The sequence below is a fragment of the Oenanthe melanoleuca genome, chromosome 12 (assembly GCF_029582105.1).
Source record: "Oenanthe melanoleuca isolate GR-GAL-2019-014 chromosome 12, OMel1.0, whole genome shotgun sequence".
Taxonomy (NCBI): domain Eukaryota; kingdom Metazoa; phylum Chordata; class Aves; order Passeriformes; family Muscicapidae; genus Oenanthe; species Oenanthe melanoleuca.
In genome coordinates this window covers 4,352,575-4,369,946 of record NC_079346.1, presented here as the reverse complement: position 1 = coordinate 4,369,946, position 17,372 = coordinate 4,352,575, and the positions used below count along the sequence as shown (strand labels likewise).

General features: G+C 44.6%; 1 protein-coding gene across 2 annotated transcripts in view; it reads left to right on the top strand.

Annotated features, from left to right (window-relative positions):
* The first annotated feature begins 4,036 nt into the window (after window positions 1-4,036).
* Window positions 4,037-17,372, top strand: part of MITF (melanocyte inducing transcription factor) — a 97,912-nt gene continuing 84,576 nt past the window's right edge. For both annotated transcript variants that reach the window (XM_056501364.1, XM_056501362.1), the window contains exon 1: window positions 4,037-4,347. In XM_056501364.1, coding sequence (XP_056357339.1) covers window positions 4,244-4,347 — 104 coding nt within the window. In that variant the 5' untranslated portion in view covers window positions 4,037-4,243. The remainder of the gene's footprint in view (window positions 4,348-17,372) is intronic.

Sequence of the window (17,372 nt, the reverse complement as noted above, 5' to 3'; positions counted from 1 at the left end):
ACTGGGACAAGAAATGAGATATTGGAGATGGGAGATTTTAACTGGCATTATGTGTGCTTGGTGGAGCAAAGAAATGGGACAGGGATGCTCCTGTGAGACTCTACAAAATCTCTCCATGGCTTCTGGAAGCCCTCACTTAAATGCCCCTTTTCTTTCTTACTCAATACTGAAAGCTTTTACCAAGTCTTCTGCCTTGTAGGGAGATAAAGACTGATAACAATAACTTGTCTTTTAGTCTGCAGGGGGAAATTGCATTCTCTTCACGAATTTCGCAGCGTACAATGCAGAGTATGAATGCAAAAGTCTGGGAACTTTCTTCAACATTAAATCACATGTCTGTTTATTTTTTATTTTGAATAGCAGCATTGACTGCTTCCTTTCCTCTTCACATGAATGCACAAATAGTTGTTGCGGGGGAATTCTTGCAAACTGGGAACTCTGCTGAGTTGTGTGTCAATTTTTTGCCTACTTATAGAGATATCAATCTATGTTGTTGCTCCCTGCTGTCAACTAGAGATCCCCAGACTGTGGTTGGAGTAACATTACTGATGGGAGAATCATTTTAAATGGTACTTGTAGGCAAGAAGAAGAAAAATACAAATTATGAGAATTATAAGTGAGGATATTACAAATAAGGGGATTGTAGAGTAATGGAGGGGGGAAAAGCAGCAGCTCTATTCAATGTGCTTGCTGCACATTAAATTTTGTACTCCATGGTATCTGAAAATCATTGCTGAAATCACAGGAAATTGGTTCAGAATGAGGAAGAGCTGTGTCTCCTGATAAACCTTCCTCAGGAGCTGCACAACCAAAGTCCTTCAGTCTCCTGAACTTTCGTGCTGCTTTCTCAGGCTCGATAAGAATCCTCTCTGAAAAGGAGAATTTGCCTGATAAGCTGAACACATTTTAATGGCTTCAGCAAAATCAGACCCATCATTTGAAAAATAACTGAACAATTCTGACCCATTGTCTACATAGCACTGGGGAGCCCAGACACAACTGCTCATGGCTTTTGAGGGGGTTAGTTTGGCTGAAAAATGAGACAGAAGTGTCACATAAACACTGAGGCTGCCTTTATTGCTGGGTTAATTTCCAGCTCTGAAAAGGGCTTAGCAAGGACTTGTTTTCAAGCAATAGAAAACCATGCTGAGCATTCCCAGTGAGCCCTAAATGTGAATACAAGACTACCCCTTATGAAACCTGACTTTACCTCCTAGAGAGTGTTTGGGACTTGCTTCTAGGCCATTGCCCTTTTTGGAGTGACAATTCTACAGAAATACTTCCTAGTAAGAGTCTTAGTAGGGTCATGCCCATGATGTGAACACTGGATTGAAGTTCATGTTCTGCCACTGATTTGGTGGTTAACAAATGACCCTTCCATGTTCTGTTTTTCACTCTGCTAAACTGGATAATCGTTCTTGCTCACCTCCCTAAAGCAGTTTGACATTCATAACTGGAAAACAATCAACAGAGCTGTACAGAATTCCAGCTATAGAGAGTAAATTTACAGAAACCTTAACCCTGCAGCAACACAATAACAACCTCATCTTAATTTTTTCCTGATATGTATTTTGGGGTTAATCTAATTTTCTTTACACCAATTTAATTGCAATATTGGCATAATAAGATTAATTTTTAAGTACTTTTTTTTTTTTTGGGGCACGCTTACAAATTAGTATCCTGCTTAGGCACAGAGGAATTATTGTTCTTTCACCCTGAAAGATGACTCTAAAATATTATAAACATGGATGACATGTATTATGAATAGAACATTTGTATGACTCAGCAAAGCAGTGTCAAGGTCCCAGTTAGCCCAGGTGCAATGAGAAATTGCCTTGATCTGAACACCAGATAAAACTTTGCATTGCACAGAGGTTGCAAGACAGAAACAAAGGATTCATGGTCTGACGAGAAGTAAACCAGATTCCTTTCTCCCTGGGAGCTGCACACACAGCTCCTGCTGAAGCTGTGGTAACTCAAGTGAAGCAGCATTGCCTGGGATATGCACTTGCATAAAAGATCTTTGCTCTTTAGAACTAGTGCTATAATTAAAACAGAGCTGAAGGCTCATAAGCTACACATTTTGAACAACTGAAGAAAATATCTCATTTTTACACCTGGAAAAATAGAAGCAAAATCATTGCAAAGAGATGAGTCCTGCTGTTTACTGCCTTCATCAAATCATGGAGTGATTCCTCACTCGTGAAAACACAATTCCTCAGCAACACCCCCTAACCCACAGAGGCTCAGGCTGTAAATGCAGCATAGCAGTGAGTTTATTCTAAGTTGTTTTTAATTGTTTGTTGGTTGCCTTTATTTTTTTTTCCCCAAAGCACCGTTAGCAAGCCTACTCCTCTGTTCAGCCATCCCAGCCATCTGCCAATGTGGGCTCAAAAGAACATTCTTCAGGGCATTATCCAATTTGTTGTATCTGATTCATTAAAGTAATTACTCTTGCTATTAAGTCATTGCTTGGAGTTTGGCAGCTGCATAATAATACGAGACTTAAATTTTTGAAGCAAGCTAAAATTCTTGGTTTTATTTCATCAAATCTCACATTGTCTGAAATGAGCAGGAGGCCTGGCTGCCCAGGTGTGAGCAGTCCCTGGTGCAGCACTGAGCAGCTCTGGCAGTTGTGATGGAGGAAAAAGATGTATGGAAAAGACACTTTTTCTGATTTATCTGGTGTGTTAGAGTTACTGGTGTTCCACTGGCACAACACGAGTGATGTGGCTTTAGCTGGCACCAGAATTATTAGGCATCAGTGATCAACAGCATCCTTGAATGTCCCAGGTCTCTGAGTTGTGCTGTGACTTCATTAAGTGAGGTCAAAGCTCTGAGAAAATGCAGTGAATGAAATTCTCTATGGAATACCTGCACTGAGGGGAGTCCCTAATGTCACAGCAGGCAAGGGGACAGGACAGAGCTGAGGAAGGTTTCTTGCCTTGGTGTTTTAAAGGGAGATTAGAGATGTCCTGAGTCACAGTCAGTGCTGACAGAAGGCCCCTGGTGAGCACAGGGACAGAGCCCCATTCCTGAAATCCATCTTCCTGCAGCACCAACCCCCAAACTGAAGAAAACAACAGAGGCCAAGCAGGATCATTTAACAAGTTCTGAATGGGACCCTCCACCTCCAGGGTCTGAACCCAAGGAAGGGCCTTACTTTGCCATGTTTATGAGCTTTGGACTCTTTATAAAAGCAGATAAAGTTCAAAGGAAGCCACTTAGAGCTGTGCACAATTCTTGTCCTGGGAACTTCACCAGAGAAGTGCAAAGTCCTGGGATGCAAACACTCATTGCTTTTGTACCTGTCAAAGTCAGTTACAATAAATGTGCCACTTGATCTCTGCTGTGGGCATTCAAACCATCACTCCCTGCCCTCTAACTGAGCTCCTGGAAAGGCTCATTCCTGGGTCTGCAGCAGTCCAGGAATATTGTTTGCAGTACAGGAATCCTGTGCAGGATGCTCCCAAGGGGAGATGAAGAGCCCTCGGTGCTGGTCCCTTCCAGGACCTGAAGGGAGCCTGCAAGAAGGACACAGAGGCAATTCTTACAAGAGCTGTAGTGACAGGACAAGGGAGAACGGAGTCAAACTCAGAGAGCGCGGGTTTAGACTGTGCGCGAGAAATTCTTTGCAGTGAAGGTGGCACAGAGCAGCTGTGGCTGCCCCTGGGTCCCCCGCAGTGTCCCAGGACAGGTGGGACGGGGCTTGGAGCAGCCTGGGATAGTGGAAGTGTCCCTGGACGGGCTTTAAACTGCCCTGCCGCCCAAACCATCCATGATTCTGTGATTTCAGCGACACCGCAGAGCTTTGCGTTGGGGTGGGGGAAAGCTGCGGGCAGCGTGACGTCACAGCGGCTCTGACGGCACAGGTGCCGCGCGTGACGTCACGGCGGGGGCGGGGCGGCGCAGGGAGGGGGCGGCAGGTGGCGCGCACGGCCGGGCCGGGCCGGGCCGGGAGCGGGAATGGGCTGGGAACGGGGCTGGGAACGGGGCGGGATGGACGGGGCGGCGCCGCGCTCGGGCTGACAGCCGCGCCCGGCCCGGCCCGGCCCTCCCGGCGCGGCGCGGCGGGACTTGTAGTGCGCGGCGGGCGGAGGCGGCCGGGCCGGCCCCGGGGCGGACTACAAGTCCCAGGCGGGGCGGGCGGCGCCGAGTGCGAGCCCGGCGGAGCGCGGCGGGGCTCGCTGGGCGCCGCAGCCGTAACCTCCCGTCTCTCCCTCTCGCAGCGGCCGCGGCGACGATGCAGGCGGAGTCGGGGATCGTGCCGGACTTCGAGGTGGGCGAGGAGTTCCACGAGGAGCCCAAGACGTACTACGAGCTGAAGAGCCAGCCGCTGAAGAGCAGGTGGGGGCGCGGAGCATCCCCGCGGCCGGGGCTGCGCAGCGCCGAGCGCTCCGTGCCATAATAGCGGCGTTGTCGGGGAGGGCGGGCCGGGCCCGCGTTATGTAAAGGGCATTGTTGGCCCTGCGGGCCCGGCTGTCACCCGGGGCAGCCCCCGGCCGGGGCCGCGCCTGCCCCGGGCAGCGCCGCGGCCGAGACCCCCTCCTCCCCCGCGGAGGGGCTTGTAGCATCTAAGGTTGTTCTTGGTCGTTTGGCTTTTAATTGGTTATTTTGTTTCTTTTTGTTTGTTTGTTTGTTTTTATTATTTTTTGCGTGGTTTTTTGAGCCCGAGAGCGGGTTTGTTACTTGCAGTTGCTTGGGGATTGGAAACTTTTGCTAGGTAGGTCACTTTCTTCTTAGAGTGGTTTTTCCCTGAAATAGACTCTGTCCGCTTATCTGGAGCGGCTGCATCGCGTAGATATGCTGTGTAAAGGGAAATAAGGCGGTCTGTGTGTGTTTCCCTCCCTTACGGGCTGTTAGCGACCCGATGTTCGTCCTGCTGCTGGCAAAAGAAAGTCACTGCTCTCCCGCGCCTTGAGCATCCACCTTGTCAGCTGTGGCTCTTTTCTCCTTCTGCTTTTCATTCAAGGAACCTTCCATTTCACCTTAACACTCTCCTTAGCAGCACTCTGCTGAATATAAGGTCATTGCCGTGAGTGTATCGTGTTTGTTGTTACCGTGTCTCTATATTCACGTTTTAGTTTTGAACACTGCTCTTCGTATGTCTGTGTGTAGTGGAAAAATAAATAAGAATGTAAATATTGAAAAGAAAAAAGTGCTACAATGAGTTTGGGTTGTACAGCCTGTCAGACAAACTTCAAAGTAAATAAATGACTTTTTGATAATTTTCTGAATGTTTCAGAAACGCTGAAGGTTTGTAGTAAAAGGTGTTAAAAGTTCTGTTGCTGTCACAAGGGCTGACAGATGTGGGGCCACCTCCTGTGCCTGTCTTCACAGCAGCCGTGCCTCACACTGAGCCCCTGGTACAGCTCAGAAGTACAGGTAGTGATGGTGATGTACAGCCTGATGGGCCATCCAACCAAACTGAACTTGCCAGAGCTCCTTTGCTCCCTAAGGTCATGTAGGGAAATTGCCATTACCCAGGTAATTATCTGCGAGCCAGGCTAATGTGCAGAGCAGATGGGGCTCACCAGCACTGATGGGCTCCAGCTGTGATGGAGGCAGCTGAGACACACACAGGGCTTTGGGTTTAGTGCTTGTGCTGCCAGTGGAGTGCAGCAGTTGTGACTACTGTGCTGTGGCCCAGTGGCCCTGTTTATACCAGCTGCATGTCCTAACTGGTGTGCAGGAGTTGTCCCTTTGTGGTTGTCCTCTCTGGAGTCAGCACTTTGTCTGTGCTTTCCTGGTGTGACCATGGATAGCAGGTCTGCACTGGAGCTTAGGTGGCAGGTCTGCATTTGACATTGCACAGATGCTGCAATTGCTTTTAATTCCTGTGACTCGATGCTATGGGACACAAATGCAGCATTGAGTTGTTCACTTCTCTCAGGGAGTACTGAATAAACTCTCTAATGAAGCACTGGAGTATTTTCCTATCTTCTAAATGTTGTCACTTCAAACTTCCCTGGAGAGAATTTCCTCAGTTCATCCTTACCTGATATTCCTGCAGAGACAGCACCTTTTGGGTTTAAAGGGGTCTGTCATCCTGACATCCTGCTGCTGCCTCAGACCGACATCTGCCCTGATGTTTCCAGGACTGCTTTTTGGAGGAGTGACCAGCTCATCCCAGTCTACCTTGTGTCCCTCCACATGTACCCGTGTGAGAAGAGGGAGCCCTGAGGGTGGAATAACAATCCATGGTTTTTCTGGCAGATAGTGAACTGACATGTTAACCTCAGTGTGGAGCCTGCCCAGCTCACGTACAGCTCATACCTCGAGGCAGAGTCTCAGCTGTCTTCCTGGTATTGTGGGAGATGGAGATGCAAAGGAGTCAGGGGCCCTGCCAGGTCCATATAAACCTGTCCCTGGAGCCAGGCTGATAAAACTTGGTGATAACAGGAGGCAGAAGTTGCTCAGGAACCTGTTTGTTTCATGATCATATCTCAGAGGACTTCTGTAGTCCTTCAGCTTTGCTCAGGCCTGGAACCAGTCTGACTGATGATATCAAGGGTATCAGCATCACCCTGCTGCTTTCTCTTGTGGATGTAAATCAGGAGTAATTGCATAGCAGTGAGTGGAATAGCAGCAGGTCAGTGTGGTGTAGCTGTGGGACTGTGGCTATGGGAATTGCTTTCTTGCCCTCTCCACAGCCTGGCTCTGGAAGGATGCCTGGGGAGCAGGCAAACCAGAGCTGATGAGAGGAGCTGAGTCTAAACAGCAGTCTGCTCTTTTCCCTGGTGGCAACTGCTGATTTCCTAGCAACATTCAGTGCCTTCTCTGATCTTTTTAACCATAAGAGTTGAGAAGCATCCTTGGCTTACTCATAGCAGCTGAAATTGTGAGTACAGAGAAAATTTCATCCCGCTCAGAAATAGGTAAGGATGTCAGTGCTCGGAATCAAGAAGAAACAGTTTTGTTGACCAATTTAACTCAGCCCTGCTGATACTGTTGTCCTTCCCTGTGAAACTCTCCTGTTTGCTTCCTCCCAGATTGCTTGTTTTCCAATATGTGACATCCAGTTAAAGATTTCTCCTCTCCAGTGTGCCCTCGCAGTTACTCCATCCCTGTTTCATAATTCAAGTCTGCAATCCAGAGCCGCAAGGGGTCCAATAATAAAAGCTTTTTGCAGTAAATACTGTACTAACTTAGGCCAAGCCACAATTGTATGCTAGAGGCCAAGTTAAAATGTAAGCCCAGCAAAAGCTTTAATCACAGGGGGTGGAGAGGATACATGGGGCTGTGATAGATCAGTCAAACCCATGCTTCCCAAACCCTCCCAGCTCATGAGAAGTTAGATCCTTGGGCAAAGTGATACCTACATTCATGGGATCTCTGGAATTTGCCATGGTCGAATGTCTTTGAAAACTGAGATGATGTTTCAGTTGCTTTGGTTTCTCCAGAGACACTTTTCTCTGTGGGAGGAAAATGGACTTTTAGGTTACCCAGTAAGACAATAAGTTCTATTTTTTTTTTTTTTCCCTCGTACTCATATTTTATTCCTCTCCTGCCATATTCACAAAGTATAATAATTTTAATCTACAAGTACACACACTTAAATATGTATGTGTTTATGTAATGATCAAGCAAATAAGATTTGTTTCCTGGTACAAGCAGTGTACAATGAAATCGATGGAGTTTTATTACCAAAAGTAAACACAGATCCTGACGTGTCTGCACGCAGTCAGCAGAGCACTGGAGGCTTGAGTTACATCTCTGATGTGGATTCTTTAAATCATTTGGCAATGTTTTGGGTGTCAGACTGGTATCTGGAGGTAAAGGCTGTACAGCCTGCTATCTATAGGGCACTCTGAACCAACCCAGGTGTGGCAAATGCAGCAAATTTTTTCTGTATTAAATTTTCTCTGTTTTTTTGTTGTCTGCAATGTGCGGCCGCTTGGATGGTCGGTGTGACATCGCAAGCACCAGCAAATTATTGTCAGCTGGTGTAATTTACTGCCATGCTCTTAATAAAACCTGCAGATAAATTACTGCTATTTGTGCCCTTTTCTGTTGCCTGTGTTTTCAGACTGGTTAAAAAGCATCTGAATGATGCAGTTACTGAAGTATTTTTAGTGGAAGAAAATATTGGGAAATGCATTTAATTTGCATGATAGTTTCTTAGGAAGCTTATTCTTTGTTTTATGAGCAATAACATTGAGATGTAGAGTTTGTCATTATTAAAGCAGTAATGTCTTTATAAAATTCTCATAATTCCTGCTGTCCAAAGACCTTTTCCTTTGTGCAGACCTTCAATATTTTACTTATATCAGCTGGTGCCTCATCTCTCTCCAGCTAGAATCCTCTGTAAAGCATTCCTTTTTTGTTTTTTCGTCTTGCCTGGTGCTCAATACTGAAGTCTTGATTTAATTAAAGCTTCTCTTTTAATACACAGTGATTGTTGAGGAAATATTAATTTTGCCAAATAGACACACATTTTTGAAATATGTGCTTGCTCTGGAGCCAAAGAGGACTCTTCTAAAGTGCCCTAGTGCCTTAGCCTGCAGATGATCAAATTTAATTTTGTAAATGAACTTTGCAGCGTGATTGAATTTGAACTTGATTACATTAGGCTTAACATTGAGTTTGTGCCTTATTGGAGGTAGTCTTTTCATATTACTGCTATTTATGGATCTTATTCAAGTGTTTTATATTCTGGCTGGGTTCTGCAATGCAGTTTGTTCAAGCTACTGCTTATATCTGTTCCAGTTGTGCAAGAAGTGGAAAATATCCTTTATTTAGAACAGGTCACATGTTCTTGCATCCAGGAACCGTGTCTCAGTGTGATTAAAAAAAAATAAAAAAAAAATGTATCTTGGAGGAACAGATTTAAAAAGTTCCTGAAATATTTTTCCGTCTGTTACAGAGGAACATTACATATTTTAAACTGAAAGGTAATAATAGCTGAGCTGGAAGTGCTACGTAGGCCAGCACTGCCTGAAATCAGTGGTAAAAGTCTGAGCCGACGTCAGTGGGAGTAGAGCTCAGCCAGAAGTATGTCTCTGAAATCTCTCCGGTAACATTTTTGTGAGTGAGTCAATAATTCCATGTTTATTCTGCACCTCAAATTCGCTGCACTGGGAAGGAAACCCTCACCACATCTTTTTGTACTTTTTTATTTTTGAAAACAGTCTTAAAAGGGAAGGCTGCTGTTGGAGTGTCTGTTGTATAAACATGTGGATACAATAAGTGGTATTTCCGTATATTTCTTTACACAGGGAGCCGGTGCTGCTCCTTGTCTGTAGCACAGCATTTTCCACGGTGAGAGATCCTGAGTGACCTTTTCTCTCCTGCAAAACTCTCACTCTGTTATTTGCAGTAGGCCTTTGCTATTTAGCAAGGAAACAGAAATAGCCCATGAAATTCAGTTCAGCATTTGCTTTGATATGAACTATTGAGCGTCACCTTTTTGCTTCCCTGGCCTGCTTTCCTCGGGAGGGTTTTGTGTGGCTGCCAAGCTGATCAGAGAGGGCACAGATATTTTGAGGCTGAGCTGGCTGCACTGACTGTGCATCTTTTAGCAGGCACATGTGTTTGCTTTTTATTTATCAGGCTGCTGGCTGCATTAGTTGTGTGTAAGTACACATGCATTCTGCTTCAAATAAATCCATCCTTTTGTGGTGAGCAGGAAGCTTCCCTAGCTGGCTGCTGTTGGTTTACAGATTCCAGGTGATAGTTTGAATCAATAGATTCTGTCACTTAAAAAGCTGAAAATCAGCCTGTGCAGCTGATGGAGAGCTGGGCTGCCCCTGGTACTGCTCGTTTCCCAGAGTGGAGGTCATTTCACAAGCTCCTGGTCTAGAATTTGTGTGGTTGTGTGAACCGAGCCATTGTCATTAACAAGTCATTGCAGAGCCTCTTGTGCACTGTGTGTGTTTTTATTTGGCACTTAGGGCAATGTATCAGAGGTCCTTTCCAGCACCGTGGTAGGCAGCATGACTAATTCCTGCTGTACAGTCTGGTCAGGATCTAGAAGAAAACTGGGAAGCAAGAGTAGAAGAGATCTGCAGATGTGCTGTTTTACAAGCTAATTCAGCCTCTTAACTATGTTCTCTGATTAAAAGTTGATTGGGAAGAAATCAGTACAGCTGCTTAAAAGTTAGGGTGCAGGAGAAACTTGTTCTTACACTTAACGATGCTGTCCTCCTGTTTGCATGTGTACTTTTAAAAGCAACATGCTGTAAGTCTTTGAAAATGAAACAGAAGGAGTACTTCTCTGTTTACTTTTCTGCTAAAAAAATTGAAATTTTGTGTTGGCTGTTAATTGTCTTCTGTGAACAATCTGCTGTTTCAGTGTTGGGAACAAAATGAGAGTCCAACTTCCATTAAGCTGGTCAGGCTCTTGGCCATTATTGTCTGTCTCGTTCTATTTTGGATTCAAAAAGTTTTTGAAATACACAGGCTGTAATGTTTTTGTTTGGAAAAAATCACTGTCTTTTAATACAATTTTTTTTGCTGGAGCAAAGACAACATGATTAAGCAGCCTGGCATGGCAGATTTTGCTGGACAGTTAACCATTGCATCACTATCATATTATACAAGAACTGTGATGATTTCTTTTTAATAATCTCTAGTTAAACAGTTACAGCACAACTAGTGGATTGTGTGTAGTTTTACACTTCATTTCATAGAAAAAAAACCAGCGCAGGAAAATGAATTTTATTGCATATTCACAGTGTAGCCATGCCACTGCTTTATCTGCAACAGCTGTGAAAAAGCTGATGATGCTTTGAGTGTCAAGATTGGCTCCAGTGAACCTGAATATTTCAAAGTCTTGGAAGATGGACTCCAGTCCATGTGAGGCAGGAGTTAAGTGCAGTTTCCAGTGTTAATCACCCCATGGCTCTGCTTGCTGTGGGTGGGCACTAACAGTTTTGGGGTGCCTTTTGAAAGGCTCTGTCTCAGTGTTTTTGCACAGAAATTCAGCTTGTGGCTTGCATAGGCCTTAGTCACTGGTGCCTGTGGGCTTCTGAGATATTTCAGAGAGGTCATGGTAGTGTCCCAGTGAAGCAGGATGGTGTGGGTACCACTGGTACAAGCACAAAAATGGTGACAATTACTAAGGAAGGCTTGCACTACAACTCACAGCTGATACTTCAACACTATTAGTGCCTTTGGATAGAGCTCATTTTTTCTGGTAACATCCCTGCTGCAAGGGCTGCTGTGATGTTTGTGTTAGCAGCTTTCTGCCAAGCGTGCAGGCCAGGGGCTGGTGGTTTTTAGCTTTTTTTCTTCAGTGGTAAGTGATTATGTAGAAATACTCTGTAGGCTCCCCCCACCCTGACCTGCTGCTCGCAGCTGCTGCATGGACTGGACTGGCAGGTTGGAGGGCAAAATTGTGTTGCTGTGATATATAATTACTTCTTCCAGCATGAGCCAACAGAGCAGCTTGCTGTGATGATTGTTACGTATACTGCTATGTAAAACAGAATGCAAGTGTAATGTGGGGTTCGGGCTAGTATTTTAATGTTGTAATTAGCAGCCTCTAACCGTAAACAAGTTTTTTTTTAAATCCGTTCCCATGAAGATTATTCCTTTACAATGCAGGCAGACATACATTTGCAGATGTGGGGTTTATGAATTCTGTGTTCCTTGCAGAAATGAGCATCAAGAACAAATAAGTGCTGGTTTTTCAGACCCTTTTTTTCTTGCTGTAGAGCACCTCAGGTGCAGTGTCAGGTGGCTGCAGCCCAGTCCTGCAGTTGGTATTTCATAGGGATATTACAGCTCAGGGAAACAGTTGCATTGGAGACGATGCTGCAGCTGCCACCTCTGGGAAGACTTGGATTCATCCTCCTCAACTGCTCCCCAAAAAACACTGATCTAGATTCACAGGTATGTTGCACCTTCTTTTGTGCTCCTCTTCTGGCACAAAATGGACATAAACCCACCTGAACCTGCTGGTTTGGCTGGGGGGAGTGTGTGGGAGTCTGGTCTTCTCAGACCACCCTTTGAGGCTGCTTCTGAAGAGAGCACTGAAGTTTTGGAGAGCTGGAAGGATGTCTGTGTCTGTTTAAAGCTACAAAAGCAATCTTTGTGTGTAAGGATTACGTGCCTGGTTTGGCCTAGTGTTACATGAAAGAATTTATTTGGGGTGAATTCTGAGGAAATCCAGGTGAATATTGGTATTTTGGCTTCCTGGAAAGATGTTGATAATCTCTGAGATATTTAGGTGCTGGAATCTTGCCAGTTTTAATGTGTTTAAAGCAGCACGATGATAACATATTGTTAAAGCTTGCCTGTAACCCAGATGCTGAGATGCTGTCTCTTTTCTTTGCAAATATGTGACAACACAAACTGCTGGAGAAATGGGAGAAACAAGTAGGGCAGGGGAACTGGGTCCTGGAGGTGGGAGAAAAGTAACAAGAAGTGGGAACAGCCAGAATATCCCAAGTGAAGGATGCTTTGTAGGATGGAGACTGAAGCAATCAATGGTTGTAGCTAATGTTACTGCCAGCCATCCTGTTGTAACATATTAACACATAGAACAGAAACCACTGCGATCCTTTCTGGAGGAGAAACTGCCAGCTAGAAAACTTGGGCTGGAGGTACTGTTTCAGGCTGGGAAGATAGGAGCAGACTTTGGAAGCTGTCAGATGGTGAGAAATTTGGAATATAGGCAAGGGGAACATGTGGTTCTGGAGCTTTAAACTGGGAGGTCGGAATAATGCCATAGAAGTGGAAAAGGATCTGAGAGATCTGAGTGGGAGAGCCTAGCTGAGCAAGTTCTGTGCACGTGTACTATTTCCTTTCAGGATTCTTTGGTTTTTAGCTAAATAAAGGAGAGAGCTTGTATAAAGTATGACTTTGGAAATGCTTTTTCTGGATGTGTAGCTGCATGGTAATTAATATGCAGCTGTAAAGCCAAATTAGGAATACAAACCCTTTCTATAATGTTTGTGAACTTCAGCCTGGATAGTAGTTGCAACCTGAGAGAATGAAATCAGAATGGTATTGACATGTGTACACATGCAGGAGGGAACAATCTTAGAGAAAAGCAAAGGAAAATAAAGCTAGGGGCTGTTCATTGAAAGCTGGAAGGAGTTCAGGGTCTCTTGCACTGTGTCCCCTGGATGCCATTAACTGCTGTGTTTGGGTTTCTGCTTAGTCTAGCAAGCTTTATTTTATTTGTAGCAAATATTTACATCACTACCCAAGCTCAGCCAGCTAAAGGCACATTCCAGCTGTCAGTCTGTCTAATGAAGCCACAGGCATGGTTCACAAGAGTTGCTGGGATCATTTATTTATTGCTGTTGTATCACAAAGGTTGCTATCAGATAAATAATTATTCCACCATTGGAGAAGGTAGATTGTAAATCTGCTAAGCTTCTCCTTTGTTTGTTAGGCTTGTGCATAATGAGTTTGGAATTTAAGATTAGTAGTGTGCTGTGCAAAGTGCTCATTTTGTGACCTCATCCTCGGCTGGGCTGGCCTGCCCCTCCACCTGTCACATCCTGTTGGACACTCGGGGCTACGTTCATTAGGGGAGCTTTGGGTTAGCCTTGCGTCATCTCATTTTTATGTCTTCTGTTGCCTAGTGGAATTTAAAAAAACCCCATGAGGTGGGTGGCTGGGTTCCTTAAAGAACTCAGGGATGGCTTCAAAGTAGCTGGTGAGCATTGGCCTGGAGTTTGGGAATGCCTGAGCTGGCCAGGGAAGGCTCGAGAGGCTGCTGGTGCTGCTGAACGTGTCCCACTGAGAGTTGGGTGTCCAAGGGGAGCTGTTGCTAAATCCTCCTCAGAGTGACGTGCCCAGGGCAGGTGTGCTCTTACAGAAATGAGGAAGAGCAGGTAGTATGACATCCCCCTGCCCCAGCTTTGTCCACTCAGCACATAGAAGTTTTGAGTTCCAGTCCTGGCTGTGACTCAAGACACAGGATTGAAAGTGCCCACTGTCCTTGGGAGTGCCCAAACCAATAAACCATGGGCTTTGTGAGGTGTCTTTTTCTGCAGAAGCTTCTCTGTTTTGCCTTGTGTAGTGTTTGAGCCTGGTAGGGGCAGGAGTGACTTGGTGTAACACAAAGGAGTATTTGCATGAGATTGTACAAGTCACTATTTTCTGGAGCAAAGTCAGAACAAAGTGGAGCAGCTGTATCTACTGGGAAGCAAGTAAGATGTGCTCAGACATCAGATAATTTTCAGCTCCATCTGGAAGGTAGTTGTCTAAATCTCTGTAGTTGAGGCCACAGCATGGCATATGGGGACCTGCTCAAAGTAAGAGTGGTGATATTTGGGGAGAAAGAATTGGGTGAAGGGAAGGAGTCCTGAAATGTTGCAGGAAGGCAAGGAAGTTGGAGGGTGGTATGGACCCTGATGCCCAAAAGGCCTCTCAGAGTGGTGTGTGTTGGTGAAGAAGCTTCAGGCAAAGGTGGATATTAAGAGTGACGACAAACAGACGTTAGTTCTTAGGAGTGCTTCATTTTTTAGGAATGTGAAGTCATTTGTGGTACAGCAAAAGGAGCTTGAATCTGTATAGAAACAAGTTGCAAAGAAGTAAGGTGAGTAAGGCAGAAGCTGAATTGAGATTATGTGTGTATCACAAACTTGTTTTTTAATTTAGCTTGTTGCACAATTTACAGTTTCAATCTAATTGCAAAACTACTGTGCAAGTGATAATTTGGTTCCCAGCTAATGCAACTTTTGATACTGTACAAAGCTCTGTAGTAGGGACTGTTAGCCCTGAAGATGCTGTGGGTCAGCAAGGAGTTTTTGTTTTTCAAGTGTGTTAAGTAATGTAGAAAAGTGGGAAATGGTTCTGCCTGTTATGAGGATCTCAAAGGTGCTGGAGCTGCCCCTACAACAAAACCAGGGTTGGCTGGAAGGAGTCTGGTGCTGCTGCTGGACATTTTTAGAGCTGGGGAAGGGGTCTTCCTTGCAGTTTTTTTGGTATTTCCCAAGGAATTGGCCACCCTACTTTTACAGCAGCCTCCTGCTTTCTGGGAGAAATCCCTCTGAGCAGGCAGAAATTGCTGTCTTTCCAAAGCAGTCCTCCTTTGTGGAGGAGTCATAATGATCCCTCACTTAGCCTTTCTAATGAAGAGTTGTGCTGGGGTGTAAAGATGTCCATAAGGCAAAGTTTCCCTGTCTGAGCCTGCAGTGGTCTCTTGCCCCAGCCTGGGGTGTGTGTTCTTGGTTCTCAGGTGGGATCTTCAGGGATTTGCTCTTTGGAACTGGGCACCATTTGGCTTTTTTTTCTTGCAGCACCATTTGAGATTGTAAATAGACTTGCAGAGAAACAGGTCCAGTGATTTTGTGTTCCTGAATGCTGCTCTGCTGTGCTGAGACTCACTAGCTCTGTGAAAGGAGACTTCTGAGGAAAGGTGGCTCTTGCAGTGAGCTTTGGCCCAGAACACATTATGGTGGCTTTATCAGCTGGTGATCCCACCATTTCCATCCTCAGAGCTTTTCCTGGGCAGCCTGGAGAGCTGTTCTAGCAGGCAGAGAGGGGAGCTGGAAGGGTCCTGCTCTCCCTGAGAGCATCACTGAGCTATCACCGTGCTGCAGGGCTGGGGTGAGGACAGCCAGCAGCACTGCAGGAGAAAACCTACAATGATCTAGAGAAGAAGCACTTCAGGGATTTCTTCCCCCTTGAGAAACTCAGTTAAAGTACTGAGTTTGCTCACTGGCCTGTCCTCTCATTTTTGGGGTGTACTCAGCATCCCCTGCTGTGGGATAACTCCTGCCCTGTTGCTATGAAACATTTTAGTGAGATGCCATGTAAAAGGGATGCATATCCATCTCTAACTGCATAGAGATTTTTTTTGTGGCTCATCTCTTGCTGATCAGTTTTCTGATCCAGCTGGTGGTGAATTTGAATGATTTAGGTGTTGTTGTGTAATTATATAGGTGCTTGTTTCCCTATCTGTAGTTTAATTCCTTTGCTTTGAGATTTATTAAATAGCTCAGCACAGAAAATTGCAGTATCTGTCCTCCTCTCTTCTCAGTGGGTTTATTTTCTGTGGCAAGGACTTTCACAGCTCTTGAAATTCTAAATCTGTAATCACTATTTAATCTAAGACAGTTTTCCCTGTATTTAAGAGCTGCAGAATCAGGCTGTGCTTTGGAGAAAATAGCAAATTTGCTAAATTTGGCTGCTTGCAGAGTCATTCAAAGTACATAGGTTGTTCAGCAGGTGCTCTTTGGCTTCTTGTGCTGTAGGGAATGCTGAGTTTTGGAGGTTAAGTGGGTGGGAATGCAGTTCCTCCTTTCTGCATGTAGCACAGGAAAAATTAAGTGGTTGAACTGCCATTTATTTGGTGGTGCTTACAGCTACAGAGCAGCCCTGGCAGCAGAAAGATGGGTCCTCTAGAACTGCAAGATGGTATTGATTGTGCTGCATTTCTGCTGGAACAAAAATATAATGGGCTCAGCATTTGCACTTTGCACTTGTGCATTGTTTTCTCTTTATTTTGTGTATTTAGAAAATGCTATGCTTTGCAGATTGCTGGTTTAGTATTTTCTGTGGAATGAAAACCATCTGGATAATTTAACTGAATTTTATCAAAGTTTTTGGGAACAGGCTCTTTTCTGTTTCCTGGCATCTTGTTAGAAGAAGATGAGAATTTGAGTTAAAATTCAGGGAGGTGTCTGATGTGCTGGAATTTTAGAAACAATTTGGGCTTGTTTGAGGTTGTAGAAGTAACTGAAATATTAAAATGATGTATAGTGTCTCCCAGAAGCATTCTTTCTGAGCAAATGCCTGTATAGAGTGTCTTCCCCCTAAATGTACTTTAAATCCTTTTCATACTGGGAGCTGCAAGTTAAGAAAGCATCCAGTGTTCAGGATGAGGCTTCTTTGAAAGAGATCAGATTTAAATGCCAGCTGAAGTTAAGCATATGTTTAAAGATCTGCCTCAATCAGACCTTTGTTCAACACAACACTTCTGTGTTTATTTCAGAATCTTAAGTAATTCAGTTGGTTTTGTACTCGTAGGTTTCATCTTGTTGTAACTCCAGGCCTGTAGCAAACACTGAAGGGATGCACCAAGCCTTAAGCATGTGAGCTGTGCTGCTCAGGACTATTTGTGCTTCAGTTTCAGCTCGTGGTTTGAGCTCAAATCCATGTTGTTGGATTGAGAGAAGAGTGCTCAGCATATGGCAAGATCCTAAATCTGATGTACTTTCAAGGCTGACACTGTGATTTTAATATGTTCCACTTTCATTGAAATACTACTTAGAAAAGTGAAAAATCCCACTAGAAAAAGAAAAATTCATAATCTTTTCAACATGAGATGCAGAATTAACTGAATTTTGGTATAATCTGTTTAGCACTATCAGCTGTTTTTTTTTCTTTTTTTCACCAAAAGACTTAACTGTCCATTTAGTTTCTGATATCCTGATGATAATGCTTGAGATGAGTATTTAGATCTACAC